Source organism: Tyto alba, unplaced genomic scaffold, assembly GCF_018691265.1.
Source record: "Tyto alba isolate M040663 unplaced genomic scaffold, T.alba_DEE_v4.0 Super-Scaffold_33, whole genome shotgun sequence".
NCBI classification, from domain to species: Eukaryota; Metazoa; Chordata; class Aves; order Strigiformes; family Tytonidae; genus Tyto; species Tyto alba.
In genome coordinates, this window is record NW_024881308.1 from 8765743 (window position 1) to 8791215 (window position 25473).

The window sequence follows — 25473 nt, forward strand, 5'->3', positions numbered from 1 at the left end:
TCATTACACCACTCTGATCAGAGCATCTCGATTACTCGACATTCTTAAAAATTTTCAAAAAACAGAGAAGCTTCCCCCCTTCCACCCCCCTCCTTCACATCACTCTTCTTGGAGCAAGAGCTCTGAAGTGGCTAAAAAGCAGTCAGCCCATCGCCCAGCTCCTTCCACCTTTCACTGTGAGTTGTTGGCCAGAGCATTAACGGTCTGGAGGGCAGAGGCACCACTCAGTGGTGGGTAGGGACACCCCAAAGCAGAATTCCCCCCATTAGGAACAGTGGGGGCTCATGAGCCAGGCTTCAGTCCAGTGCCTTGCTGATGGTGGGACAGCCGAGACTCTCGGGCGAGAAACAGCACGAGCAGGGACACATTATCTTGGCACTGCTGCTTCTACCAGCTGATCTGATAATTTCATTTAAAACATCACTTGATGATTTCTCCCTTCCAGAAACCCAGGGCAGCTCACACCCACCATAACAGCCACCCTCATCCTCTATTAATGAACTCCTGTAGCCACTCTCCAGTCTCCAGACCGACACCAGAACTGCACTACTCCGTGCCATGGAGCCCACCTCAAACATGGTTGTACTCAAGTGTTTGTCTTTTACTGATGCCAGAGAGAAGCGATTCGGCAACAGGGCACGTACGGCACCAGGAACAGAGCGCCGGGTGCAGGAGCTCTCTGCCCTGTTGAACATCACTGCTGTAAAGCGAGCTGAGGATGTTTTCAGAAGCAGCAGGTCAATTTGTCCTGACCGTGTGTCCTTCAGGTAGTCTCCATGGAGAAAATAGGGATGGTCTTTGCGAGGAGTAACAGATCCACACCTTGACATTAGCTAATACTTGTTAATATGAAAAGAGAGTGATGAAAACCCATTCCCACACTGCTGTTTCTCAGGCTACAGGAGAAATGCATTTTCATGAAAGCAACAACAGGAATCTTTGCTTTGTCAGGGTTAATTTCATTATTTTGCAGCTTTCCCCCCATTTATGACTCTACGGTCCCTCTTGTTTTGTTTCCCTCCTAACTAGCCTATGCAACTGCCATAGCTGTGTTGCATCAAGCCAGCAGAGCCGTGCAGCGAAGCAATCCTGCGAACCACGCTGCGAGGGGGGGACCGCAGCCAGCAGCACCCCCGGCCCCAGCCGCGCTGCGCCCACCCCCCCGCCGCGGCACCGCAGCTCGGACCCGCGTCACGTCCTGAACGCCGAAGAGACTCACGCATTTTGCCCCAAGAGAGGCCACCACGGGGTTCCGCTTACTCCGGCGACCTCCGCCTGAGGTGGACTGCTGCACGAGAAGAGATAAAGGATCTCTTCATCCGTCCCCGGCGCAGATCACTGCCAGCAGACAGCCAGAAGGGCGCAGACACACAGACACACGCTTCTCGGCCAAGCGAGGCAAACGTCCTGTGGCACAAATCCCCCTGTTCCTCAGCTGCGTGCCGGCACGGCCCTCGTGCCCCTGGCGCTGCCCGGCTCGGGGCTGTACGTGTCTCACACTTTAACCCCGGGCACAGAAGGAGCTGGCTGGCAGGCAGGTCACCAGCAGCGTGGGAACGGAGAGGGGGAAACACCAACACAAAAAGCTCAGGGTAGAAACAGCAATCTCTGGTGTTAAGATTCTCACTTAGGAGCAGTGTGATTGTGGACTGGATAATAAAAGCCACACGTGGGGCTTATTAGAGTCATTCCAGCTCAAACCCTGAAAAATTAATAGGTTATAATGGCACATTTCTGCTTTACAAAATTTCATTGCTTGTAATCAGAGATAACTGATCGAAACCAGAGCATGCACACTGATGGGATACTGCCTTACCCTGAGAAGCTGGTTTAAAACTCTTATTTCCCAAACTTTTTTATTGCTATTACTACAGGCAATTATACACTCCGGGTAGGAATGCCATGAGGCTATCAGGTGGATGGATCCCACATAAGCTGTGCAAACAACCCGAGACCTGGCAGGGAGAGGCAGGACTGGGCCTCCCCGGGCAGGAGCTGAGCAGCCGATGGGAGCGCTGCCTTCCCAGGGGAACGCGGTTCGTTAATTAAGAGCTCTTTTCCCCCACTGCCCCGCAGCGACAGGGAGAATTTTGGCAAGCGAGAAGCAAAGGCTGCCCTGGCCTTCTCAGGTTTGGATTTTTTGGCTGTCAGTAAATGAAATGGCGGCCCCCAATTTCAGGAGCTCTTGTTCTGTGCCCAGTGCAGCAAACATCTCCCATGGTGATACTTTCGGTTTTTCAACCAGAGCTATAAATAAGCTATGCGCTATGGGCGTTCATTATTTCAGTGAGTGTTTGGCCAGGTTGACTGTCCCCAGCGAAGCTGCCAGGTGCTGGATGAAGACACCACCTTACATCAGTCCTTCCAGCCTAAATGCCAGAATTATTTTTGTTAAATCCTCCTCTTTTGCCCGTGCCCTTAACACCTGTGGCTTTCAAGTCTTTCATAAGAAAAAACACCTCCATACAACGAACTCCCCCACTGCAACTCGCCCCGAGCAGCTCTGGCAGCGATCCCAGGTAAGAGGTAATTCGGAGCAGGGTCTCTTCGGGGAAGTGGAGCCATCACACGAGAGGCGAGCACGCCGCCCTCCCCACTCACAGCCTCCCCGTGCTGCTGCAGCAGCGGCTCACGCTGAGTAACCCAGGCAGACCTGTGATGTCTTCTCAGGTTGCGATACAGCAACTTAAAAGGAAGGAGACCAAGCTCAACTGCTGCTCTCGCTGCAGGCACCAGCCCCATGGTGCAAACTCATCCCCGGGGACCCAGCCCCAATACGCTCTCATCTGCGGAACAGCATCTGCCTCCACAATAAATATCCCACACCTCCAGCAGGACCTAGCTTTGGTGTAAAATGCTATTCGGTTTAAGGCTAGAGCAGGCCAAGTCTTGGTGAATTGAAGCATTAAAACCCGATGAAAATGAAGAGTGTTAGAAGGGTCTTGTTTCATGCCAGTGGGAGACCAGGATGGTCATTTCTCATCACTCATGTTCGAACACCAAAGCTCATGGGTGGCATTAGGAATATTTCAGGAGAAAAACCACACATCAAAACCTCATTCTGTTTTGTTTAATACATGTAATAATTAAAAACATGACTCTACATGCTGGATTTAATGAAATCCTCCCCTTCTGGCAGGCCTGCAGAAGCCAAAACCAAGCTTAAAACAAGTGGACAGTGACCCTTCAGAAGAAGGGATGTTGAAAGCGTTTTTGTTGTACTTGTGGGGCGAGGGGAGGGGAAGGGACACAGGACCCAGGACTGTGTTTTGCTGGGAAGCATGACGACATCCAGGGAAGGAAGGGAACACTCTCAGCCTTCTGGCCTAAATTATCTGCTAACACAAATAATCAAATTCCAGGGACCACACTGCTCTGGCGCCACTAAAACAAGGGGGAGGCCCGGCCCCAGCGCTGCATGAGCAGGTGGCAGCCTGCGTCTGACCCGCTCAGGATATTCAAGTGCAATATACAAAATACTGATGCTCTCTAAGGAAGCCAGCATCGCTCACAGTATCGTGGGAAGTTTTTAATGGCTCACTCAAGGCAAGGCCTCTAAAATGTTTATATTAAGACTTACATGTTGGATAGCCACTCATTTGGTCTCAGCTGGAAACCAGTCCAAACAGCTGAGAAACATCTGGCCGCTAACCTTGGACAACATCTAATCTGGTAGCCCAGGGATTTAAGAGGTCTCTTTGGAGAGACAGAAGTTTGGCACATACCTTACCGAGATCTCTCCTCCACAGTTGTTTCTCAAGTCCCGCTCACCACTCTGGGATGTCCCAGCCAGCCGGTGTACATCCCGATCCCATTTACACAGCACTCGAGTCTCAGTGATTGCAAAAAACTGTAATTAGATATTACTCCTCAAGTCCTGAAGGTGTGTGAGTGTGTGTGCTCCCCCCACCTCGAGGGGAGAGAAAGCAGCTGTTTGCCAGCTCACAGAAACACCCGTCTCCCCATCACCCTGCCCTGGTCTGCGTGTGCACAGGATCAGTGCTGCCAGCCCTCCAGCCTCCCCCCTGCTCTACCTTCCCTCTGCCTCCACTTACTACCAACAAATAAGCACACATCTGCCCCAGAGACCTTCCACGAGGCAAAAAAAAAGTCCTGTTCTCTGTAGATCTGGAGACCACTATCAGGCCAATTATGAACACGTGATTATAAAGCAGCTCTATAAAAAGAGCGAGTAGAAGAAAACCAGACTCATCATTTCCGATGAAGATGGCTCAAAAGTTTGCTTCCCTTTTCTTTCCAGAATTCCTGCTGCTTGTTTTTTTCCAAAAGAAAGTTCAGCTCTGGCGACCCTGAAACATTCTTTGGTGAGTGGAGAGCTAATGAAATAAGACAACATAAAAGAATAGATATTGAGCAATAGAGAGGGGCAAGAGACTTTTAGACAGATCATTTGACATTTATTCTTCCCTCCTATAACCCGTCAAGGTACCACAGGGCTTTCTAGACACATCAGGGCAGAGCCATCAACAACCTAGCTCGAGAAGCAGAAAATTAGGACAGGACCCACATTTCTGAGAACCCTTTGTAGGCTTTATTTAAAAGGAGATAAGGATGAAAAAGGCAACAAGATGCTTGACAGATATAAAATGAGAATCTAGCTTATCTCCTTATCTTCCACGTCATCTTCTGCTCTTGGGTTTTTTGTTACAACAAATGTGGGAGACACAGGGGGAAATGTAAAGGCACAAGCACCAAGAACATAGCACCAAGAAGGGAGAACTAGGAAGAAGATGCTCAATAAAGGCTAAAAAAGTCTCTTTCCTATCAGAGGCTGAGTATGCTGGCTCTGGTCCAACAAAGCACTTAAGCATGCGCCTAACTTAAATTTTACTTCACTGGGGCTCTTCACAGGCTTAAAAGTTAAGCACATTCTCCAGCAGTCTGCTACAGCAAGACCAGGGAAAACGAGAAGCTATTAAGGGACCTGAATCTTAGTCAACAGCAAGGTTTGCATGCTTTTGGAAAGCACCCTAGCCAAAGATTAATGCAATATGGCAATTTCCACTGACTTAGGAAAACTCTAAGCCATCAGAAAAGGCTTCTTAAATATAAAATAATATGTAAAAAAAATTAGATAGTAAGAATATCACTATCAAATTCTCGTCGCCTTCTTTTAGCTCAAGGTAGGTAGAGCTTGAAGCAGACACATATTTACAAGTACGTGCAGAACTGGAACTCCCTTGTTGCAGTGTAAGCTGGTGCCAGCTTGAAAAAAGTCTTGAATTCACTGTGCTGTTTCTTGATGTAGGAAACACTGTCCTGTAGGTAAAGCACTGACCTCAAATGCCTAACAGCCAATTCCCACAAACTGCAAGGTAAGCCACAAATAGCTCCTACAATTCTGGCAGGACACTACAAAGGCTGCTATCTGGCAAAGGAGGAAGAGTGTGTCCCAGTGCGTATCTCTGTCGGGCTTGTTTCCCTCGTTCAAACTGGCATAACTTAACACTGTTCCTCTACATCGCATCTGCCTGGTAGTGCCACAGGGAGCTCTGGTATCAGGGCTCTGAAGCTGCGCTAAGATAAAGCCCCGGGAGCAGCCCGTCCCTCGGCCAGGCTGTTTGCCCAGCGCCGACGGGCACGGCCGCACTCACCGGCTGTTTTCCCCGCGCTGCGTCCTTGTACAACTCCAGGGTGAACCACAGACAGCGCTGGTGTCTCACAGAGCAGCTGATAACACCTTTTGGCTTTGAAATCATTACTCTAACAATAGTGGAAGAAACTTAAATTTTAACTCCAAAGCACTGCAAGAAGTTGTAAGAGTACAGAAAAGGCATATTTAAGCATATACTTCCTACATACACACACAGAGCTTAATTACAACAGAGCAAGAAGCAAACAACAATTAGTCTTTATTAACAATTAAAATCTCACTGCAGTGCTGGTTTTCCCCCTAGCAAGTTAATGCCTGTACAGTGAGGAAGTAATGATAAACAGGCTTTTAAAATTGAAATTGATTCAGGAGAAATATGAAAAGGGGTTCCCGGCAAGAGAACTTAACATTTAAATCGAGCAGCATTTACACCTTCCTCAGACCCACGCCTTGTGAAGCTTGCTAGCTCCCTCTACCGTCTTCGTACTAGGAGCCGAGTGCGAAGCTGGCTCCGCACCCCGGCAGCGAGGGGGTTTTTATTGGGGTGTCGGGAAGGGGATGGCTCGCAGAGCCTCTGCGGGGGGCAGCCACACGGCCACCTCCTGCCCCAAGCAGCCGCTTCCCCGAGCGCGACCCCCGCCACCTCCAGCAGCACCTGCTCCGAGAACAGCATTCAGTCCATGGCCAATCCACTTATCATCCCTTCACGTCTTTCTCTTAAGAGACACTGGTTCAGGCCATAAACTGAGCATTAGTCGGGATCAGCTAAACACTTTGTCTTTACACTGCCAGAGTTAGGATAAATACAGGCAACACACAGTTTCCTTTCCCCACCTCGTTTCTGAAGCATAATCAACCAACCAGGCTGTGGGGTCACTGGTCTCTTCCACCACGTAGCTTGTAGGTCGCATACGCTGGCAAAGCTACAACACATAGATTCAGTGGCAGGTGACTCTTAGGGCAGTATTTTTCTATACCGCTCCTTCTTGGTTGAGAGTGGAACAGCAGTGCACTGGAGCACTGACGTGTTCAAAGAGTGCAACTCCTAGGCAAGAAAATTTACAGTGAACCCTTTTTTTTTTTTTTTTAAAACCACCACCCAACTTCGTATGGCAAATGTTGTTAACACATGGCTCTTGCCAGCACAGCTCCCTCCGGAGCTCGGCCAAGGTCAGGGTGGAATGCTCTAACCTGCACAACTTGCAAAGCAAAACACTTTCAAGGTTTAAAAATCGTTACTTATAGTAGGAAGGCTGGGGGAGGCCCCAAACATGCACCAATCACATCCTCCGGAACAGGGCAAGGGCACTCTTAGAACAGCTCTGAAAAACAGAGATAACCAAGCAGCACGCTGTAATTATCAAGCATTGTTCCAACTCCCATTTAACATCTTTAGATACCAAGCTATTTTAAATAAACACACACACACGACGCTGACAAAGTATTAGACACATTTTCTTCACAGATACCTGCCGAGCTACCAAAGGATTGAGCAGTATTCCAGGCCAGAAGCCAGCAGCAAGTTTCACAGAGTTTCACAAAAGGTCTTTCCCTTTTTCGTTCCTAACCCACGAAGAGCCTTGTTTCACCACAACGCTGAAGCGAATGCACGAGTACCTTCTGGCAATCCTCGGAAGTGAAGAAGCTTTACACTCGGAAAAGGCCAAAATTTCACAGCCCCATTTTTATCCAGATTTGGAGAGAAGGCCAGCTTTTTACACTTCACTATTTGACGGAAAACAGGTAGAATTTCAGGTTGTGAAGTTCTTGAACTTGATAGACAGCGTAACATGCAACTGTATGGGGATTTGATTTCCTCAGGACTAGAGCACATGAAGGCCATTGCAATGACAGAGCACCTTCAGACAGGACATGTATCTAGAAATTCATTTCAGCACTTCCCTAGCATCACGGAACGTTACCAACTGCCAAGTCTACGGGAGGTTTAAACTAAAACTAAAGATTCTCCTTGGCACAGCAGCAGCAGCTGGATAAAGACAATTGCCTTTCGCCACCAGTTTACATACTGTTAGCTAAATGTGATCTGTAGGAAGATACTTCCAACAAATCAAGAATTCCACAAGGGATCAAAATTCTAAACATAAATACAATTAAAGCCTTCTAATATTAATGCACACTTTTTATTATATTAAAATCAGGCAATGGTCTGATACAATAAAAAGGCTGCTTATGGAATACTGTTATGTTAAACTTTAATTACAGAGGATGTTAAATCCTTACAACTAATATTTTTCCTCAAAAGAGTTAATGGAAACATCAATTGTTCATTGACTTGATAGCTGCTGCTTTAAAATGTGTTTATTTTTACTTTTTTCTTCTTTTTTTTTTCTTTTTTTTCTTTTTTTTACACAAACACTGAGTTTTTCATAAAACTTAGGACACACTAGGTTGGTTGTATGTAAGCTTGCATCCACATTTCAGCAGTCAGTGGTCCGAAACAGTAAACCAGAAAAGGCAGTGATTTGCCAGGATGCAAAGCCAATAAAGGTCCTTAATCTGCTGTATACACCGCTTCCCCAAAACCTTCACTGAAGAGACTTCTCTTCTAAGACTTACAGGATCCTAATAAAATCTACTACACTGATTTGATTTGTCTGTAGTTGTCAGGTCTTTAGATGGGCCAAACATAAGTGCAACATTTTGTTAATTAACATTCTCGGGTCAATCCAAAGCACCAAAATACAACTATTTGAGCTGGAGTGTGTATTCAGAATCTCTGTGTGCAGAGGTTCCCCATTAAAGTTTGGCAGCAGAAGATTTCGGCAATCCTGGAAAATTACTGCTCTTTTCACCACGTCAAAAGCCTATCTAGTAACATCAGCCGTGGCCAGCTTGGCGGTGTGGCAGCAGTGCTGGAGGGACAGGGAAAATCCAAGTTTGCGAGCAGAATAGATACTCTTGTTTCCCAGGCTGGTGAAAACTAAATTTGTTGCAAACCAAATGATAAGCAGGAGGGAACAGGTCAAGTTATTGCCCCAACGCTCACCCCTGCTGACCAGGGGTGAGAAGAGTCACAAAGAGGGGCAAAAAGAAAGCAGCACCCCCACTAAAAGAGGGGAAGAGGGAAGAGATTAAAAGAACCCTGAATCCCTCACCCAAAGCCCACGTCACTGGTGAGGGGAACCAGGAAGAGAAATACAATCTATGCCTTGGCCAAAGGGGAGAAGAAAAGCTTGCCCCAGATTATCAGGGCATTAAAAAAAAAAAAAATAAAAACCCCAAAACGACCACAGTCACATTCAGCCTTTACTAGAGATAGCACAAAGGGAGGGATGACTGAGGTTAGCACACATCCCCATTAGTAGTCCATAAAGCCCAGTGTAGTACTGGAAGCAAAAACCTTTGTGTCTACTCTAATAAATAGCCCTGAGCTTTGACTCTATTGCAAGACAGAAAAAGAAAAAAAAAACACCCAGGCCAGACACACAGCAAGGTGATTGTGGGATGTATGCTTTCACAGTTAAGTTAGATGTGCCACACTGGTCTTGACAGTAATAAATTTAAATAGACTTTTCCTGATACCAGAAGTTCAGCTATGTGGACAGTGGTTACACAACAGGATTATTTGTTATAGCACAACTTATATTTAAAATGAAAAAAAAAAAAAAATTAGTATCATTTACAGTATCTCAAGAAAAACTTCCTTTGAATGGGAACTTCTTTTCCAGTATTCTGAGGTCTACAAGATGCATCTAGAAAATTTACTACTGTGGAAAATGAAGACAGCTTAAATTGAATAAAGGGGGCATGTTGTTTTTGTTTGTTTTTTTTTTTTAATTAATTGCTGTAACATTGTCCTTCAGGTGGCTGAGGAAGTTTCATATTTTCTTTAGACATCATTAGACGCCGAAGCTCTTGCAGAACAACTTTGATACTATAAGAATTCTGCCATTTTGCTAGGACTGATATGGCTCTGGGGTCCACCTAAAATAGACAAAAACACCATTCCTGTCAGAATCAATGTTTGATACACTTAACTCCCCCACACACCCTCCAAGTAAAGATCCTATAAGGAATCTGAGTGGGAGAAACCAAAGAAAGCAAGCAAATAGTTTCCTAAAAGCACAATAAATCCCCGCATGATGGAACTATTGGTGAGTTGCAAAAGGGCAGGAAAAGTACATTCCACGTTTTGCTTTCAGAATACGCTTGGCTCATATACTTCCCTTCTACCCCTCTTTCCTTTTCCTCACAGAAAATGACACCAGCAAGCTGTAAGTAGTCAAGCAAGTTGCAGGTATAAACAAAGCATTAATTCGAAGCTGCACATGAAATCCATATTTAAATGAATAAAAACCAAAAACTTACCACTCCATTAGAACTATTTACTCCATTCATATTAATTTTTGTTACAAATCTTACAAATGGAGGTGCTTCTGGATACTTAGGCCCACATTCTATTTTAAGGCTGTATATTCTGTTTTCATAAATTGTCTGAGGGGAAAAGAAAGGGGGGAACAATTACATCAGGCAGTTCAATACACATTTGGTTAAAACAGCAGTTACTTTAGGGACATGCAAACTACTAAACATAAGGGCAGCCACTTACATACTATGCTGGCTACCTCTGTTTTGGTTTCATTTTATAATATTCAGAGTATCAAATGCTACCCTCTTCAGGGTAATAAATTCTAGTGGTCTTTTAAGCATCACATTTTCATATAGGGAATGAAATTGGCATTGCTTCCCATTCACCAACTGACATTATTATTTTAATCATAATATAGCTCAGATACCTGCTTTTCAACCAATCTTTATAAAGCAGCTTTGTTTTATTAGTTTATTCATCAGACACACTGCCTTGTAATCGAAGCCACAGCTTTAGCTTAAGCAACTAAAGTCAGCCTGTCCTACAACTGCACTTGAAAAATAGTCTTTGGTCATAAACGAATGTGCCAGTTCTCAGAAAGAAGAACGCTACAAGATTCAACACATTGCAAAGTACATCCTGATCTCAAACAGCATTATCACTTTGTCTCCACTGCAGTAACACTGTGCTATACTTAACAGCTAATAGAAATCCTAGATTGTGAGTTTTTAATTGACCAATCAATAGGTATAAAAGAGAGACAAATGTAACTAACAAGGCTACATTGGTTCTTAAATACTTAAAATTAATTAAAAGAAACAACAACAGTTAATGTTACTCTGCATTCTGGGAATTACTGTTTTTGATGTGCTGATCTGGTGCAGCTTGGCACTGAGCTCCAGCTAAGCTGGGCAATGCAGGCAGTGAGCAGAAGTATAAAACAGACACGTTCATCATGGGGAAGTTTAGGCAAACAAGCCCTCCAGATTTAGAGCTTCTGACACAATTTCCTGCACCCTCAACACTGCAATGAACATTCAACTCAGACGGCAGTGACCACGAGCAAAAAACCAGGCAAACATGTGAGAGTAGAAGCCCAGATGCAGCCAGCAGCTCCCACTCACCCGTGGCAGTGGAGCAACATGGCTCCAGGGTCTTAGGAATGGCTGCCCAATGTACAAAAATTTCTCAATATAAAACTCTGTACAGTGCCTTTCAAGGGCCTGTTATGCCCCTGAACATCTTAATATTTCCTTTAATATTAATAAGTATTTTGGTGCAAACCACACAAGAACTGACTTCTTGATTCAGCTGCTTCTCATCTGTGCAAATGAAGTGGCTTTAAACCAGCTGGCAGCCCCCGCGTGCCGGCTGGCAGTGGTACCTCTCAGACACTGCTCCAGCGCCTCCGCCAGACAGCCTTTCAGATGCCCAGCCAGGGCGGTGACAAACTGAGTGCTCTCACAAAGTTTTGGGGGAAAAAAGCTGTCCGTCAGCTCTGCTAAGCTTGCCCAGGTCTCCTGACCTAGTCCCTGAGTGTGCCTTGTGCACAGAGAAAGCAACAGCCCAGAGGTTGGTGCAGGTTTTTAGGGTCTTGGCAAATAACTGCACCACATTAAGACTTGTGAATGGAAAGTCTTGACCATACACTTTTCTATAGCCAATATAAAATATGTGTCGATAAAACTGATGTTTTGACAGTGCCACTGTTGTTAAATAGCTCGTATAAACAAGATGAATCACTGGCAGCGAAACCATCCGCACGAAGTCTGGGAAGGAGAAGCATGCTTCCATGTATGGTAGCAGGGACTCTCAGAGCAGCAGCACGTATTGAACTCTGCACCACGGTTCATTTTTCCTTCCAGGATGCCCAACATAAGATTATTCCACCTGCTACAAGTGTGATTGCTTTCTACTCAGAAGGAAATAGGATTTAATTTTTTTTTTTTCCAGGGACAATATTCCCACATCCTATTAAGAAAAAAAAATGGTAATAATATAACTGAACAGTTCTAAAAGCAGGACAGTCACTTAGCAAACAAGAATGACTGAAAGTTCCCAGAATCTCTCTCAATACAGCCTGCTGCTTTCAAGCAATAAGCTCAAAAGAAGTCAGGACACTTTTGGGAAAAATCTGTATTCGTAAGTTTGTCAGAAAGATAAAAGATGCACAGCTGAATCATCTTCTGTGATAGTCCTCTAGCTTTTGTTAGCAATATGACATGAACTACAAATTTTCTATCACTGTTGACAAGTCAGCACATGATTGTTTGCACATTTCAGTCTCTATTTAATTTTCTAAATTAGATTTCAAGGTTGCTTAAATTTTCCATAAAGTGTATGTACACAGTGAGCTTTCTTCACAGTCTTAATGCAGGCTCATTAAAACTCTCCTGATGTTCTAAAAATCAAATGCTGTTCTACAAACTTATTTGGGCATATCATAAACAAATTAGATGATCACGAATGGGGAGATGTTAACAATGGCAGACAAAAAGTAAACAACACTTCTGGATGAGATAGAAAATACTGCATGTGTAATGAATTATAATATAAATTCTTGTACAACCCCCTCTTATGTCAGAAAAAGCAACTGATAGAATGGAAACACACACGGCAGTAGCATGATTAAAGGTCTGTAAAGGTTTCCATGTAATAGATTGAGAACGCTGGAATTATTGAGAAGTGATACTGAGGCCAGATATAGAAGACAACAGCTACTACTGCAAGAAGGAAGATCGGCTACTTACACTTCATGGTAAGGAGGGATTAAGGAAACAGAACAGAGATACACAGTGAAACTGGAGACAACAGGCAAGTTTTGTTTTCGAAATACATGCATACATACAATGCACAATTAAGTCCTCAAGTTTACTACCAGAATGAAGACCCATGGTTTAGTAGGGTTTGTGGGGGGAAGAGAGAGAGAACACAACAATACTACCACAAAGACCAGCAGCATTATAAGAAGCTACTCTGGGAGAGAACATTCAGAGAAGAAATTGAATTAATTGAAATTTGTGTTTCCTGAATTAGCTGAAACTCTACAAGAGCAAATCAGTACTGCTGCAACAAAAACCATCCCATAAACTCAACAAGAAACAGCAGAAAGACTAGCAGTACTGAACAAAACATCCATGTTTTACCTACATTAGCTCCATATGTAATCTCACTAGCCGAAGGATTTTAAACCTTGCTGTATTCAAGAGTACAGGATACTAGAATCCTGGAATCTCAAAAGTTATGTCTTAATGAATCTGTAAATATAAAGCAGACATGTAACAGAACTAACCAGAGAAAGGCACTAAAAATATTCCAAATTATAAGCAAAAAGACATATGGATACATGAAACCTATTATTATACGGAACTCGAACCTTCAACATAAATCACTTGCTAAAGTGTTTTTACACTCATTTGTGTTTTGTTTGTTTGCTACTTCAGTGGTTAGATTAAGAGAAGGGGGGAAGAAAAAAAAAAAGTAACAGTACTATTCTAATATTTAAGCGGACACTTACTCTTGGAGGCCCAATAATCATTCCTGTCCATCTTGTAAGTGTCATATCTTCATCATCTTCAAGGCCCCAGCTAACTGTTCCATCACCTACTCCTTTCTGACCTTCTTCAAGTTCTTCCAACAGACGAAAATTACGAGGAACTTTTACTCCTGAAAACAATCAGAAAAACGTTTTGAGTTGAGGAACCTAGTAAAGAAATAAAGCTAGAGTAATTTCACTGATACTTTTGGTCACTCTACAGAAAACATTTTGTGTAAAAACATTACTATTTTTCGAATGACAATATTTCAACACTATGAAAAAGGTATCTCCGTATTTAGCTTGGATTTTACAAGCAAAACCAAGGTATCCACAATTAAGCATGCTAGAAGGCTGATAGGCCAGATATTAGGGCAGGCAGTGAAATTAAAGGAAATTGCTGTCCATTCAGAGATACACACGGTATTACAGAGTTCTAATTAGCACTTGTCTATATGATTTATAGTGTAAAAAATTACAGGATTCTACAAAATGACACCATGAGAGGCTTGACATCACGCAACTCACTCAGAGCTTTTAAAAATACCATTCAAAGCAAATAAAATTCTTTCATAACATTAGTAGGTTAATCTGAAGTGAATTTAAGTGGGCTTTGTCAGCAGCAACAGCATCCTTTATACTTATGACCTCCACCACCAAGGAATTTCAGCACTTCTTAATTGCTGGCACATTTATCCTCAACACACACATCAAAACAGAAAAAATTTGTTATACCCATTACATTAATGAAAAACAGTGGTATAGAGAGCTTAGGTGACATATCCAAGGTCACTCACTAAGTCTGTGGAGAAGGAGGATTCTGAACCCAGGCCACAGAGGATTTAATTACTCATTCTTCTACAAGGTATCCATACTTCAGTCATCACGAAACATAAATGCACTCTAGGCTACCACTTATCCTTTGTATTAGGTTTGCATGGCAAGGTTTTGGTAGCAGGGGGGCTACAGGGGTGGCTTCTGGGAGAAGCTGCCCGAAGCTTCCCCCATGTCCGACAGAGCCAGCACCAGCCGGCCCCGAGACGGACCCGCCGCTGGCCAAGGCCGAGCCCGTCAGTGACAGTGGGAGCGCCTCTGTGATAAGATATTTAAGAGGGAAAAAACTCAACTGTGGTGGACACCAGCAACAGCAGAAGAGACGAGTGAGAATACGCCAGACAAACAATGCTGCAGCCCCCAAGGTCAGTGCAGAAGGAGCGGGAGGAGGTGCTTCAGGCGCTGGGGCAGATTCCCCTGCGGCCCGTGGTGAAGCCCACGGCGAGGCAGGCTGTGCCCTGCAGCCCAGGGAGGTCCCTGGGGGAGCAGATTCCACCTGCAGCCCGGGGAGGACCCCACACCAGAGCAGGCGGGTGCTCAAAGGAGGCTGTGACCCCATGGGCAGCCCGTGCTGAAGCAGACTCCTGTCAGGTCCTGCGGGCTCATGGAGAGAGGAGCCCACGCTGGGGCAGGTTTGCAGGCGGGACTTGTGACCCCGTGGGGGACCCACACTGGAGCAGTCTGCTCCTGAAGGTCTGCACCCCACGGGAGGGACCCACGCTGGAGCAGAGGAGGAATGTGAGGAGCCCTCCCTGTGAGGAGGAAGGAGTGGCAGAAACAATGGGTGATGAACTGCCCACAACACCCATTCTCCATCCCCCTGTGCTGCTGGTGGGGAGGAGGCAGGGAAAATCAGGAGTAAAGTTGAACTTGGAAAGAAGGGAGGGGGTGGGGGGAAGGTGTTTTAAGATTTAGTTTTTATTTTCTTATTACCCTACTCTGATCTGATTGGTAATAAATTAAATTAATTTTCCTCAAATCGAGTCTGTTTTGCCTGTGGCAGTAACAGGTGAGTGATCTTTCCCTGTCCTCATCTCGACCCATGAGCCTTTCACCATATTTTTTCTCTCCCTGTCCAGTTCAGGAGGGGAGTGATGGAGTGGCTTTGGAGGGCACCTGGTGTCCAGGTACCTGTGTGAAGCACGTCGCTCTCCAACAGTAAAAAAATTATTGCCAGGGTATATTTAATACAGTTATTTTCATCTGACATACAAAAAGGTTGAATTTGGGGTTTGGAGTTTTTTACCCTCCAGTAGTACAAAGTTAACTATTCACCAGCATGTAATAACAGAAAATCATAATTCATCCCCTTCTTCACTGTCACTTATTTAGTAAAGCAGGAAAAGAATGGGAAATCAGCCTTTCAGTGTAGTGTATAAAGCAAACCCAGCAAACTTCTCAGCCAGAAGTCAAAACTTCCAGCATGGCCAGGGCATCGAACTCTAGGGATGTCAGAAAGGGACCAAGGCCTTTGAAAATCATCTCTGTAGCTGCCTGGCAATGTGGAAAATACAGAGGATCTAAGGCACTGTGAAGTGTAGCAGTGCTTAAAATCTAATAACTCTGGTAGTTTTAAAATCCCTTTTAAATATATTCATGACCCAAAGAATCAGTGATGATTTTGCTGCAGAATCAGAGTTGCCCAAATTTCATTCACTACAAATCAAGCATAAAAGAAACCAAAAGAGCAAATTACTAAATGAATTTGTTGGGCAGTTTGATATACATCTAACACGATCACATTCAATAATATTTTGGGGAAACATGATTCAATAACACAGCTGTAGCACCAGTATGAAGAGAAACCCAGAATCAGAAAAGCTGTGTCAGAAGACACGAGACCTGCACTGGTGATACCAAACCACATGCGTGGGGGCTGCTGAGCACGACTCAAATACAACTCCATGCCAAATCTACATCTTCAACTCCCAGCAAGACTGTGCTGTTACCACGGCTGTTGAGTAATACAAATCTTTGGCTGCGAAAGGAAATGAGTCAGTTTGGACTGGTGAAGCCATCGCCATAAGATTAACTGAACCCCAAACCCTCAGTGGTAACAGGACTTCTTGGGGATCACTGTCACCTCCCCTGCATGAAGAACTCCAGTGTTTCCCCTCCTAGTAAGTCTTAAAAGTATGAAGTATGTATTTTGTGTACCTTGAGCATATGAACGCTCAATTATGCAGTTCATACCTGAATCGTGACAGATTAGCCACCCCTGTTTAATTACATTGCAAATGCTTTCCATGCTGTAGTCAGGGGAGGCAGAGAAGAGAGCAGTCTAGCTCCAACACAGGGGATAAGAGAGCTGGGGGACAAGAGAAACAGATAGAGTACAAGTTGAAGGACAAGGTGACACCTTCACTTACCCACACACTACCTATTTCACTATTTTTGCTGCAGCAGATACACGGGAGAGCTGGCAATGGGGAATGACTCACGGCTGTGCAATGTCTGAAGCTGCTGTCTGGCCTTCAGCCCTGCCTGCTGGTGCCGGGGGAAAGAAACGGCCAGGGAAGAAGGACAAACAAAAGACAAACAAAAGGTCCTTCTGGAGGGTGAACTCCACCCTTTGGTCTGACACAGCAACGCAGGTGATGCCGCAAAGGAAACCGTCCGTGGCTATTATTAGAAACCCAGCCCGAGCCTCTCCCTGCTCACAGAAGCGATAAGCCAAAGCCAGCGGAAGACCTGCCTCGAATGTGTCGTGTTGCGAAAAAACACTCTCTCTTCTGGACCGCAACATCACGATGCTTAACAAAGCATCATCTCAGCCTCCGTACTTCAGTACCTGGTAGTACCACTTTGTATTTGTCAGTGGTGTGACAATAATTTACTGATATTTACTTACACCAAAACAAATAACCTAGGAGGAATGAGCTTTACAGTAAGCAGACACAGGCCATGCACCAAAGAAGGAAATCAAGAATACTGCCTGTCTACCCTTCCTCTGAGCATCATGTACCCCATTCACCAAGTGAGGCAGGAATCCTGCATGAAGAAAATTAAGTGATCATATAATTAAAGACGACATCATCATGTATATATTTAAGGAGGCCACAACCAAGGCTGAAAAGCAGCCTTAATTCTGACATTTGCTAACCAGAGCTAGGCTTGGCTTTACAACCTTAAAGGAAGAGAGAGCAACTTTATTTCTGAGCCCTCCCCAGACACAACTGCTCTGATTCAGCATGAATCAGAGCCATAAGACTCACAGGATTTCAGAGTTCTCTGAAAAGACGGAGATCTACGGAGAGCTAGCTAGTCATACCATGCACTGGCTCCTACCACATGGAAAAAGTTAACATAAATGATTATTAATTTCACAGCAACTGCTCACTTGTGAGCACTACAGGAGCATCAGTGTCAAAGGGAGGTACAAAAACTAAGTTTTTATGCATGTCACATAAAATAAAATAATCATGGGAGATGATCAGTCACTTTACAACAAACTACACTGTCCAACAGTATTGTTGCCTTCTAAAAATGTTTTATTCCTATGCTGAAGCTCAGAGGTGTAACATGGAAAACGAGCACCTGAGCCACTACAAAAGTTCAGAGTCACATCAAAGATGGTAATTCAGCTCCCTACCTGGTACATTCTCAGGAGATTCAACAGGAAGAAAAACACACATATACATATAAAAGATTATGTCTGTATGACCATAAATGCTTTAAATAATTTCTAAATAACCTGCCCTTAAGCAAGACAGAATAAAAGACCAGATTCACCCTTCTGGTCAGCCTGGAAAGATGGATGAAGCCATTAAGCCAACTCTGTCTCCTCTTCATTTGCAATGGCCTGGAGCACTCATGGTCAGCTACCACATCCTGCTGGGACCCGAACCTCAGAAACCACTGAAAGTTTATCACTTGTGGTTGTACACAAACATATCATCAAGTTTGCTGTCCACCAAGATTCCTAGAAAGTGATCTGATCTGTTGCAGGATACACAGTATTTGCCAAATAACTTCCATGGCTAAACCATGGCAGATTCAGAGTTAGGAGATGTCCTGTGCCAGCTGACACAACCATGAGTCACGTTGTCCTCCCACCCCCAATAAATACCTTGCATAATCTTTTCAGCATAGCAATGGAGGCTTTCAAGGCAGTAACCAAACAAACCTCATTTTCTAAGAGTCCTTCATTTAACACATGAAAACCTAAATAAAGTAAGAGGCAATTAAAAAGTAATCAGGCTGTTGAAAGTACTTTCAGTTATGCATTTTAATTTAGCCTTTGCTATGGTTCAAGAAGATTCTCAAATAGCAGCTTCATTTGATAAAAAAATACAACCATATCTAAATAACTGCTTCACTTGCAGCTTGCCTGACCACACTGAAATACTTCCAGAAATGGAACTGAAAAAACATTTCAGAGCAAAATGAGATATTTACTATGAATCACAACAGCAAACCTATGAACGATAAATTATAACTGTACTGAAAAGGTAATATCCCCAATGAGACTGGTTTGTACAGTCTTTCTAAAAGTTCGCCTTTTAGTAAATGTGCACTTGTGAAGCCTCGACCCTGCACACTAGTTTACCAGTTACAAAAAGTTAATTAAATATTTTGTGGCAAACTAGAGAACAAAACTAAACCACAGCCTGAGTATTCCAGAAAGCCAGGATGTGTACTTTACAGAGTTTAAAGTTGCAGTTAAGAAGCTGCTAGGTTTTGGGTGACATCCTCTTCAGCCTTCAAACAGAATCAGGACCTTCTGTCTTCCTTGTCAAAAATTTCAACGAATACCAGTGCTGCCAGGTGGACTGGTACTGATGAGCCTTCACTCCCACAGCACCTCACAACCCAGCTGTTTTCTAAGCAATGAGTTGCGAGACTGAGAGACAGCAAGCTGAAATGAGGACAAAAGGAGTTTGACTGTGTCTGGTCAGAATCTCACTAAGGAACGTTCTGCACTAGGAAAGAACAGAATTATTCCTGGAAAAGTTAAATGCCAACCTGGACTTTTAAAGACCTTAAAGCACTCTCAGATTTACTTTCTATCACAGCACTAATAAAGATACACAACTGAATGTGTCTTATGATACTTTTAAGAGCGATCTTACCCATTTGAGATTTTTCACATCTGAAATTTACATTCCTGTGAGGTACATAGTATGTTTTTAACAAGTTAAAATCAACACTTTCTGACAGACTATACTTTTTAATCTTTTAATTTTCTCCAGTTATATAGTGGAAGCAATTCTAAATTCAGAAACCTTATCAAGCTGAAAACAGCACAGTGAGACAAGGTGGACAATACGCCTTTGAGAGTAGATCCTCTTCTTGAATCTTTTTCTATTAGTCAGTAGAACAAACTATACACCTTACAAAAACTTCAAGAATATATTTCTCTTTCCTTTCTAAAGCGAAATCAAATTACAAATCCTTCTCTTCAGATTAAAGCACAAATATACCACACAGAACACCTCAGCAAAGCACACAGAAAATGCTCTTTACTCATTAGGGGCTCTAAAAAGAGGGAACATCTTTTTCCTAAAGGTTTCTTGACATCTTCACTGGTAACAAGCAACTTATCAAACTGTCCTTTCAGGCCAATTTTCACTCTGCTTTCTGTTCTAGTTCCTGAATTACAGTAACTCAAGTGAACTAAAATCCAATAGCTTTAAACACCTCTGTTGCTTAATATGTTAAAGCTCCTTCTGTTGCTTGTTTTTGTGTATTTGATATAACATCTTTTCCAACGTATTTTTCATCTCTTTGCAGAGACAGCAACTACTGAAAATTTGATAGCTTACCCTTGCAGTACTGCAATTGTAAAAAATAAGTAAATTATTCCTTGTCACAATGGTATATAAAGTTTCTGAAGCAATGGAATATTTAAAACTGAATAAAAGGCTTTCAGCAACTGTCACAAAAACTTTGAAGAGACAGGAACTTTAGATTTCTTGCATCGTCTTTACAGTCATGATTTCCACTCTGATAATGCAGACAGGTACCTAGATATTTTGCAGATCCAAGGTAACTTCCTGAGCACTTGAAACAATCTGAAGTGGTTTTTGTTCTGTGTAAGACAGAGTGCTGGTTCTGTCTTTCAGTACTATAAGCATGTTACTTGCAAAGAGATCACTTTAAAACATTTGTCTGAGGCAAACTGGTAATGTCATTGAGGTCTGAAGCCAATTAAAGCTTTCCAGCACTAGAAGAGTTAAAATCAGATGCATTCTGTGGCTTGTATCGCAGCTGAAAAGCAAAACATTACTAGCTCAGCTAGAAGTTACTCTAGAAAATAAGTCACCCTGAACAATCGTCCTGGACAAAATCTTTACACTAAATCTCACCAGGGAAAAATCCACCATTTCCTCTTTGTGTTGTGAAAAGAAACGGCTGTTACTGACCGAGAGCTGAGTGCTCTCCTCCAGCTGCCTCTTCTACCCACAAAGTATGGCTAGGTTTTCTCAAATTCACACCACCCACCAAAAGGTGAATGCACAAGTAGGTTCACCGATTTTAAGATAAGCTTTAAAGAGCAAGAGGCCACACCGACAGACGAAGGCAACGCTATCTGTTCGGTACAGGACTCCAGCTCCAACACGTGCAGGCGGGGAGCGGCAGAGCAGGATGCTCGCTGCCCCGGGGTTTGCGTCTGGGCCAGGCCCAGGTCAGGCTCAGAAGGATCATGCACAAACTAATCAGTAGGTGGAAACGGAGTAATTTAATCTTGACTTGCAATAGCTAAAACACACCCTTGTAACCTGAAAATCCCAGCCTTCATACACCTTACAAAATTTGTCAGTATTATATCTTCTATTATCCTTACCTACTTACATATTTAATTTCCTAATGAATCATTTTAAGTTCTCAGCCAGAATGGCATTTTTCAAATATACTGTGTAATTTATATCATTATACATTAAGAGAGTTGACTGAGTATCCTCTTGTAAGACTTTTAAACTATTTACCTTTTTATTTACTCTAATGCATCCTTCCATTACAATACACAAAGAAGCTCTGCAATCAACTCCTTTAGCACCTGCTATTTCACCTGCTATAGTCCATCTTATTTAAGAAGGCATAATTTATCTTCCTATTTTCTCTTCAATTACTTTTTCCCTACCCTTGAGTTATTTTACTTACAGACTTAGAAAGTACTTGGTGGCTGGCAATATTTATTTTGAGATAACGATGACTAGTGTATGCAGTGCACTCCATAGGAGACATCACGGTCCATTTGCAGAGGCAGGGTACACCTTCTATATCCTTCAATATGCAATTTCTTCTTCACTGCAATGTCTCATCTGCTTTTCACAAGCATAACTTTGAGTTTACAGTGATGTTATGGGTCCCCCAACAATTAGAAATATATACTTTTAATATACTGTTGCAAAACCGCTCTTCTCTCTGTTAGGAGTATTAAGACACATATAACAGCATGATCATGACTGGACACCTAAAGAATTGTCTTTCTCGAGTTCTCTACATCCTTCTGACTTTGAATAACTTAAATCTGGGCAAACCATTTTACTGTTGAGTTCTTCTAGGCTGTTGGTAAACACGGCGTCGTCTACCACAGCCCCGCAACAGACCCCCTAAAAGGACCTATGAAAGAAAAGTGGGTTAAATTAGGTCATTAAACTTTTCCCAGAATGAAAGTTAAAAGAAACAGGATTCCATAGGCCAGCATGGCCAGGTTTTGACCCATTATAATACCGGAGACTGCAGGACAGTGACGTGGGAGCAAGCTCCCATGGTTTAATTGCAACACAGACTCCACACAGCCCAACTTCCCTGCGGGGCCACGGAGCACGTGAGCCTCTGGGGAACCCTGGATTTTTCGGCTAGATCACCTCTGGTACCTGAACCACCTGAGTGTTTCTGCATGACATTTCAGTCTGAAGGATGGGTGGACATATGCTTACAGTTTAGGTGTTTGTAGTCTTCCATGAAGAGCCTTATTAAAACAATTAAAGTCAACCCTTTCTTTTTATTCATATATTAATTGTGCATGTGGGAAACCCACATCATCAGCAAGACAGAATCCTCCTCTAGATAAGTGATACTAATGGACCTTGCATCATAACACTTCTTCCAGGTGAGGGTTCTTTTTTTCCCTCTGTTAGTTATTTCTACGTATTCATTAGATAAAAATATAAGGCTTACCTGTCCAATTCCCAGGACCAGCCCTATGACTTTTTTAAGTTACAGGGACATTTGCTACCATTTCTTCCTCTGGGTCAGTAGCTGCTTTTCAAGACAGACTGAGTATTTTTCATCCTTAACCTCTGTTTAAGCTCCTCTGCTGAACCACTATAAACTCAGGATATCAAACGTATTCAAGTGTTCTACAAACAAATATGAATACATTAAGCTTCCATGAAATATTAGCAGAATGTTTCACATATGAGCAAAGGCACTACTAAGGTACTTGCCCAAAGCCCCACAGTAAATCAATCAGTAATGGAGAAGAAGGTGTCACTTCAGGCTCTATGTGTATGTGTGAGGCAAAGCCTTCAGTGCAGTGTCAAGAAGGAACCATACAAACTGCATTGCAGTGCCTCCACCACTATCAGTAACTGGACACTATGTTGTTCTCTTTATCAGAAGAGGAAAATCTCCCTCCTTTCCTAACCCAACAAGAAAACAGAGCACTGCTGGTAGGGCAGCCTATGATTTACAGCTGGGCAAAGCTCTAAGGCTCCCATCAATCTCAGCTGCTGATCTGTATCTGAAAGCTCTCCCATACTGAATTTAGGGTTTACTGCAAAAGTTCAGTGTTACTGCAACACATGTTTGTAAGTCAGACACTGATTTCCTGCCCCCACCACCCCCCCACACACACACTCCGAAGCAGTTAAATGCACTGGATCTCCTGAACTACCTGAAGTGCAGTGCTAGTCAAATGCTCACGTCGTAGACACAAAAAACTGATGCCCCTACTCACATCTACCTGGCTGTGTATTGCTTCATGCTTCCAGCACTGAAGAAACGAGACAGCTTTCAGAAATCGAGGAAATAGTAGGAAGCAATCCCAAAGACACAATGTGGCTAGCAGATGATGGTTAATGACAGCTTATCACAAGGAGTGTTCACTGCAAAAGGAAAGCTGTGCAGTAGGACTAGCTTTGGACTTTATCACCGCACTCCAAGTCCCTTTCCACACACACCCCTCCGTGACCACCCAGGCAATTAATTCACGAAGCTGCACTGGCTTAAAAAGAAAAATATATGTCTTGTTCTTCCGGCCAAATACAAAATGAAAAGTCAGCAGCTTGAAAGGATTATTCAGAAAGTATGGTAGCCAGAACAAAGTGGCATAAGAGGGGGAAGAAGGCTCTGGGTATTTTAACCAAGTGTTCTAACACCTCGCAATCATGTATGTTCAAACACAGCAACTGCCAGGACAGAATCCACTACATTTAAAAATTGTTTTTATAAACCTGATTACTATGAATTATTTGCATTGTGGCAGTTCTTAAAAGTTGAAAGTGGTCATTAATAGACACCAATTCATAAAAAAAAAAAAAAAAAAAAATATTTTTGCTATATCTTCAAGAGCAGTCTTCTGGTGAGCTCATATTTAAACTTCAAAGGAAGTAATCTGAAAACAAGTATTACAGTGGCACATTTGAAACCCTATATGGACTTATGGAAACAGGAAAACAAAACTGCCTAAACAGAAGTGAAACTAATTTATTCGATCTGTTAAAGTTCATTAGAGGATGTCAGCAGCACAAAAAAAAAAAAAAAAAAGCACCACACATTCAGTATCCAGTTGCAGTAGTTTTGTTTAATGTGTATGATAAATGCAAAGATATGTTTAACTCCTCAAAGCAGGCAAAGAGCAATTTTAAAGGGAAAAAAGAAAGTACCAATTTCTTGAAGCACACACATCCTGACAAGGAAGTTACATCCTTTTGGTGTAACAGGAAGGCATTATTAGTGAAAATTTTCAGGCAGCTAATTTTAGCCACGTAACTCCAGTCATGGCTCAGCGACTACCAGGGCTGGAGGACCGAGGGCCAGCTCTGCCCACGCACAACTCGCCACAGCAGAAGCGCGTTAAGAAAAGCGGTGGCTCTGCGAGACGGGCCCCGGCCCGGGCCGCGCTGCGGCGGCGATCAGCGGCCCCGCCCCGCCCCGGGCAGGGGGGCCCGGGCCCGGCAGCCCGGCCCGCCGCCGCTCCCCGGTGCCGGCCCGCGGGGAGCCGGGGCAGGGCCGCCGCAGGGCCCGGGCCGGCCCCGCTCGCCCCGCCGGGGCCGCTCGCCCCGCCAGGCCTCAGCAGCCCCCGGGGAGCCGCGGCGAAGGAGCGGGACCCGGCTTCCCCCACCGCCCCCCGGCCGGAGCACCGGGCTGCCCCCCGGGCCGGCCCCGCCGCCCCCTCCCCCGCGGCCGCCGCCGCCCTCGCCCCTCACGCCGGGCGCCTCCCGGCCTAGCGCCCGCCGCCGCGCCTCCCACCCCGACGCGCCCGGCGGGGCCGCCGGCCGCCCCCTCCGCACCACCACCCGCGGGGAGCCGCGGCCGCTCCGCGGCGAGGAGCGGCCCCGCCCGGCCCCACCCGGCCCGCCGCCCCGCCGCCCGCTCACCCGCACCCGTGGTGGCCGCCATCTTGCGCCGCTGCCGCTGGAGCCCCGCCCCCTCCCACACGTCAACGCAACGCGGGAAGTGCGGCTGGCGAGGGCGCGGCGCGGGCGGGCGCGCTAGAGGGGAGGCGGCGCGGAGAGTTCTGTGGTGCACGCGGGGCGCCTCCGGGTCTTCCCCACGCGGGCGGCCGCGGCGGGATGGGCAGCGCCCACGGGGGTGGGACGCGGGGGGACGCGCCCCACGGCCGGGGCAGGCACGGCTCCGCGGGGCTCCCCCTGCCCCGCTCCGGCAGCCAACCCAGGGGGAGGCAGTCCCAGCGAGCTCCCCGGGGAGCTTTGAAACATCAGCGCACTCTGGAGCGTTTAACAGCCCATAAAACTCAAACGCAATTAATATGAATAATTGCCGAACCGTGTTTATTACGGCCAGAACACGAGCAGCGTTAGCTCTCCTGCTTTACAAATACTCATAGTCACTTTGTAATAATCTGACGCTGTTTATGAATTTGCATCCCCAACCTCTTCCCGTGATGAGCCCCAGGACACAGCGGTGGGCAAAGCAGCGGAATTTCTTCTGCTGCCTTTTGCTTGTCACCCTCCAACATTTCCAGAT

The 25473-nt window shown here is 44.6% G+C and overlaps 1 protein-coding gene across 2 annotated transcripts; it reads right to left on the reverse strand.

The window, feature by feature from the left end:
* Positions 1–5848: 5848 nt before the first annotated feature.
* Positions 5849–24943, reverse strand: LOC104360817 (ubiquitin-conjugating enzyme E2 variant 1). Of its 2 annotated transcripts, none has more exons than XM_032993574.2 (4): positions 24870–24943; positions 13462–13610; positions 9944–10069; positions 5849–9559 (listed from the first exon to the last, which is right to left on the reverse strand). In XM_032993574.2, the coding sequence occupies exons 1-4, from the start codon at positions 24883–24885 to the stop codon at positions 9413–9415; spliced, it is 438 nt and encodes a 145-aa protein (XP_032849465.2). In that variant the 5' UTR covers positions 24886–24943; the 3' UTR covers positions 5849–9412. The 2 variants fall into 2 exon arrangements, with proteins under 2 accessions (XP_032849465.2, XP_042656733.1); XM_042800799.1 differs by having other exon boundaries at positions 24864–24943.
* Positions 24944–25473: the final 530 nt, after the last annotated feature.